Below are 5229 nucleotides of genomic sequence, written 5' to 3'. Positions count from 1 at the left end.
CTTCTGCTCCCCCTTCACCCAGGTCACAGCTCCCTCCCTGACCCTGCACCCCTCTAGAGCCCCTCCCCCAGGCCAGAGTCCTCTCCTGCGCCCATACCCCCTCCTGGACCCTGCACCCCTATCCACCGTCCCAGATCATACCCCCCCCCTGCACGCAGGCTCCTCCCCTAAGCTCCCTTCTGCACCCAACCACCCCGTCCCAGACCCCAAAGCCCTCGGTAGAAATGTGGCCCTTGATCAGTTGCCAAAATGGCCCCCCCATTACAAATTATTGACCAAGCCTGATCCAAATGTTTTTTGAAACATTGTTTAATGAGAATGTAAATACAATTCAATACAATTGGGAGGGTTGGGGGGAGGGGGACGCAGCTGCTGGCTCCTCAGCTCTTGCTGCTCTCACTGGGTGTCTTCCTGCTGCAAGGGAAGCAGAATCCGTCACATTCATCCCTGGGGACTCAGGGGAACTGGCCCCCCAGCATTTCCACCCTCATCCCCCCTGCTCTCTGGTCACCCCCCGTCAGGCCCGCAGGGTGAGCTCCTGACCCCCCCCCCCCCCCAGAGCTCCTGACACCTCGGCCCCCTCCCGCCTCCTAGGACAGTTTCTGTGTTCAGAGCCTCCCCCACCCCCAGGGACGCTCGCAGGGGCAGGAGGGATTCTGCCAGCAGGGACGTGGGGTGGGGGCAGCCTGAGGAAAGGGGCGGGGGACTCCCTGAGGGGATGGGAAGGAGACCCTGGCCCTGCCCCACTCTCCTGATCTGCTCCGGCTGCTCACCATGTATTCCAGGAGCTGATGGGCCTGCCCATGCAGGGCGTGGGCCAGGACCAGCCCGGCCTGGCTGGGGCGCCGCAGGGGGGAGCGGGCAGCGAGCAGAGCCTTGTCCAAAAAGCAGTTCTCCTGCTCTGCTGTGAAGAGCTGCCCAAAGACCTGGAATCAAGAGCACAGGAGGTTTCAGCTGACGGCCCAGAGCCCGGCCCCAACTCCTGGGGCTAAAACAGCTTCCTCCTCCCCCAAACTCCCTTCCAGACCCTGCACCCAGACGCTCTCCTCACCCGGCACCCCAACCCCTGCCCCAGGTCACAGCTTCCTCCTGCCCCCAAGACCCTCCTACCCCCACGAGGGCCCCAGCCAGCCCCACCCCCGAGCCCTGCCCTGCCCTGGCAGCGCGTCCTTACCTCTCCCACCCTCACGCTGTTGCTGTGAGCCAGGACCCATCTTTCTTTGTAGTAGTGTCTGCACCACAGGTCCTCTGCCTGGTGGATGTTGAGGCCTGCAAGAGACACAACAGGGTCATTCTGCTGGCAGGTCTGAGCCCTTCCCCTCCCACGGGTCCCTGCAGGCATCCCTGGGCAAATGGAGGGGCACAGGGGGCAGAAGGGGAACACAGAGGGACGCATCCCCCCTTGGGCCAGTCTGGGGGAAAAGGGCTGGGTCCCCTCCCCCCGCCGCCGGCACCCTCAGGGTGTCCCTGGGGCCCAGGTCCCGGCTGGGTTCCTTACCCCTGTGGTGCAGGAGGAGTTGATACAGGCTGTGCACCCCCTCCCGGGCCAGCCGGCTGACGTCTTCGGATGGGTCCGAAATAAAAAGGCCCAGCTGGGCCACGTGGTGACCCATCCTCGGCCAGTCGGCGGAGTTCTGAGGGGAGAGAAGAGGGGGGGTCCCTCAGCATCCTGGGGCTGCACGTCCCATGCAAACGGCCGCCGAGGCGGGTCTGAGCTCGGGGGACGGACAGAGACACCTCCCGGGGCGGGGCGGGGCCGGCCTTGCGAGGAGACAACCCTGAGCAATGGCCCCGACTGAAGGGTCACTCCGGGGGTGGAACAAGGGGATCCACTGACGGCCACTCCCCAGTCCCCAGGCCCAGTCCCTCAAGAGCCCCCCTGAAGGGCCCAGGGTCGCCCCTCCCCGGGGAAAGGAGAACGCGGCCCATTCCCGGCCCATTCCCGGCCCATTCCCGGCCCTGCCTCTGCCTCCCGGGGACGCTCCCAGCCCCGCGCCCTGCAGCCCCAGACCCCCCGGCTCCGAGGTCACTTACGTCAAACCCCGGGAGGGTGGTGGCGACTCCCAGCAGGGCCGTGGTGCTGCCAAGGGCCCTGGCTCGCTCCTGGGGCAGGTGGGACTCCAGCCACGGGCTCAGGTGCTGGGGGGGAAAGAGGCAGGTCAGGACCCGTAGGGAGGTGCCGGTTCTGGGCAGAGCCTGGGGCTCCTCTCGGACTGTGCCCCCCCCAGCCACTGACACTGCTCCTCTCTCGGCCCCCCCCCCCCGAGGAAGCAGGGACAATGGCCCCGTCCCCCCCACGGGGCTCACCTCCATTATGAGCTGCAGCCGGGCGGTGTCTGGGGACTCGGCGAGGAGGCTCGCCAGTAGGGCCTGGAGGTCGTAGGGAAGGGCCCGGATGAACTGCTGCAAGACAAGGGGGAGCCCTGGGTCAGAGGGGGGTTGGGGTTGGGGAATCCAGGCCACCCGCTGGCTCCGGGGTGCAGCCTTGAGCAGGGTCTGAGCCGCCTCGCAGAGCAGGGAGGAGCCCAGGCTGGGCGTGGAAGGGACGGGCCCCCCGGGAGAGCAACGGGAACCCTGGAGGGAAGGATCCAAACCTGCAGCTTCTTCCCTCCCTCTGCCCCCCCCTCCTCTCTGGAGCTCCAGCCCAGCCCGGGAACAGGGCCCGGAGGGACGTACCTGAGTGTGGATGGGCTCCTGCTGCCAGTCCCCAGACACTGTCTGTCCCACGGCCGCCGTCAGCAGGGGGCTCAGGAGCTGGGCCCGCAGGGGAGGCTGCAAGGTGCTGGCAGGAGAGAGGGGCAGAGGCTGTTAATTCAGCAGCAGGAGACAGAGACTTTCCCACTCCCTGGCCAGGGGATCTGCTCTGGGGGGGAGTCGGCCGGGGGGGGGGGGGGGGTCGGTACCTGAGGCTGCAGGCGGCGTTGAGGCAGTCGGCCAAGACCAGCGGGGGGGGCGAGTCCTCCATGATCTCCTGTGAGACCCAAGGGGACAAAGGGGCGTGTGAGGCTGGGCCCCCAAGAGACGCTCACGCGGCCAGCGCCCCCACCCAGCAGGATCCAACCCCACTGCCTCCCGCTGCCCTGTAGCCCCCCTGCCCGACACAGGGCCCCTCCCAGCACCCCCCTCCCAAACCGGGACCAGCTCAGTCCTTGTCCCCAGGCCGTCTCCTGCCCCTCCCTGCCCTGGTGACCAGCCTCTGAACCTCCTCATCCCTGCTCCCCAGGCGCATCCCCAGCAGCCCGCTCGGCTCCCTTCCAGCCCCCCATGGCCCGGGGAGACCCCTCCCTGTCCCGAATCCCCCTTCCTGTCCGGCACCCCAGACCTGCCCCATTTCTGTGTCCCTCCCTCCTCCAGCATCCCCACCCACCCTCCCCATGTCCATCTCCAGCCCTCCTGGCTCCACCCATCCCGTTTCCAGCACCCCCACCCGCCGCCATGGCCCAGGCAGACCCCTGTCCACCCCACGTATCCCCTTCCCTCCTCCCGGCTGCCGCGACTCGCTTACAACGATCCTGGCCATCATGGTGTTCTTGCAGCAGCGCGGCGCCAGGGTGTCCTCGCCCCTTTGGAGGGCGGCGAGGCAGGCGAGGGGGATGGCCAAGAGGAACCGCTGCAGGGCGGCTGGGCTCTGCACCCCAGAGAGAGTCTGTGAGCCTGGGGCCTGCCTGCCCCCCACGGACAGCTGCAGGGCTCAGGTCTCCCAGGAGTGGAGGTGGGAGCTGCCGGTTGTCCAAGCACCCACACTCCCCCCCCAACTGCTGCCTCAGGCTTGTGGGGGCCCAGCTGGTGCATGACAAGAGCCCCCAGCTTGGGGGGTCCAGGTCATGCAGGAGAAGGGGCTCCAGGGGGATCCCCAGGGACAAGCCCCTCCCGGAGGGGGGGGGACGTGCTGGGAAGGGGCCGGACAATCTCGGGTCCCCCCAGTGTGGAGAAGGTTCCTACCGTGTCCCGGGTGTGGAGCTGCTCTTCGATGTCGTAGAAGGCCCCTTCCTCCACCCGGGAGTCCACCCGCTCCTGGCAGAGCTCCGCCGAGGCGCAGGGGGGCTCTGTGCGGGAGGGAAGGGACCAGGGTGACTCCAGCGGCCAGCAGGGGTCACGCGCCCCCATGTCAGGGACCCAGGGCAGGTTGGGCCCCACACGCCCCTCGCAGGGACCCATCCCCCTGCCACCCTCACATCTGCCAACGCCCTCAGCAGAGCCCCCACCAGGAACAAGAGAGCCAAGCAGCCCCCCCCCATCCATTGCCCTGGCTGCGGGGCAGACACTGGGGCTGCCCCTCTCCGCCCCCCCCCCCCCGGGTACTGGGTGAGCCCCTGGGCCCAGCGTGTTCACGGCCCCTCACCTGGGTCTGAGCGGCTGCAGGAGGTGGCCCGGCTGCAGCTGGAGGCCCAGGCGCTGCTGCTGACGGACCTGGACCCACAGCTGCAGGGGCTGGTGCGGGGAGCGACGGGCTGGGGGCTCCCGGAGACTGGCAGGTCCCCGGGGGCCGGGCAGGGCGATGCCCCCTGGTGGTAATGGGGGCTGGGCTCCCGGGGCAGGTGTTTCTCTCCACAGAGGAGGCCCCGGAGCCACCCTACCCGGCTCCCCCGCTGGGCTGGGTCCCGCCTGCCCAGCCGCCTCTGGAGCCAGGTCCGGGGGGGCCTGGCCGGTGGGCGAGTCGCCCCGAGCTGGTGGGATCCAGCTTCCCCGCCCGCGGGGACGGAGAAGCTGCTCCCCACCGGCCCTGGGGCCATCTTCAGGGCTTTCTTGAACCACAGCCGAAAACGTTTGGCCATGCTGCAAATGAGGGGAGCAAAGGGAGCTTGGGGCGCAGCCTGCAGAGCGAAATCCAGGGGTTCCAGCTCCCCAGAGCGACTGCCCCCAGCCCCCAAATGGCCCCTTGCTTATCGGTTCGGTCTTGCACAGGCACTGCAAGGACCTGAGGGTATGTCTACACTACCCCGCTAGTTCGAACTAGGAGGGTAATGTAGGCATACCGCACTTGCAAATGAAGCCCGGGATTTGAATTTCCCGGGCTTCATTTGCATAAGCGGGGAGCCGCCATTTTTAAAACCCCGCTCGTTCGAACCCCGTGCAGCGCGGCTACACGGGGCACGAACTAGGTAGTTCGAACTAGGCTTCCTAGTTCAAACTACCGTTACTCCTCATTCCACGAGTCTCCTGCCCATCAACAGCCCCTTCTTGGCCAATCAGGGGAGAATCTAAGGTGTGGGGGGTGGAGCGTTCTCC

General features: G+C 67.5%; 1 protein-coding gene across 1 annotated transcript; it reads right to left on the bottom strand.

Moving 5' to 3' along the window:
- Positions 1–341: 341 nt before the first annotated feature.
- Positions 342–2997, bottom strand: LOC142823424 (maestro heat-like repeat family member 5). The gene is made up of 8 exons (XM_075914449.1): positions 2904–2997; positions 2677–2782; positions 2308–2403; positions 2035–2139; positions 1499–1634; positions 1175–1269; positions 774–926; positions 342–414 (listed from the first exon to the last, which is right to left on the bottom strand). Exons 1-8 carry the CDS (start codon positions 2963–2965, stop codon positions 397–399), a joined length of 771 nt encoding a protein of 256 aa, XP_075770564.1. The 5' UTR covers positions 2966–2997; the 3' UTR covers positions 342–396.
- Between the last annotated feature and the right edge of the window lie 2232 nt (positions 2998–5229).

The sequence above is a fragment of the Pelodiscus sinensis genome, chromosome 33 (assembly GCF_049634645.1).
Source record: "Pelodiscus sinensis isolate JC-2024 chromosome 33, ASM4963464v1, whole genome shotgun sequence".
NCBI lineage: Eukaryota > Metazoa > Chordata > Testudines > Trionychidae > Pelodiscus > Pelodiscus sinensis.
Note: the sequence above shows the minus strand (reverse complement) of the source record. Positions and strands in the feature narration are given on the sequence as shown.

Coding starts and splice junctions, on each gene's coding strand:
- LOC142823424 (XM_075914449.1), bottom strand. CDS start 2,965: ATGGAGGACTCGCCCCCCCCGCTGGTCTTGGCCGACTGCCTCAACGCC. Junction 1,635..2,034: donor CCACCCTCCCGGGGTTTGAC/GTAAGTGACCTC, acceptor CTCTCCCCTCAG/AACTCCGCCGACTGGCCGAG. Junction 1,270..1,498: donor ACTCCTCCTGCACCACAGGG/GTAAGGAACCCA, acceptor TGTCTCTTGCAG/GCCTCAACATCCACCAGGCA.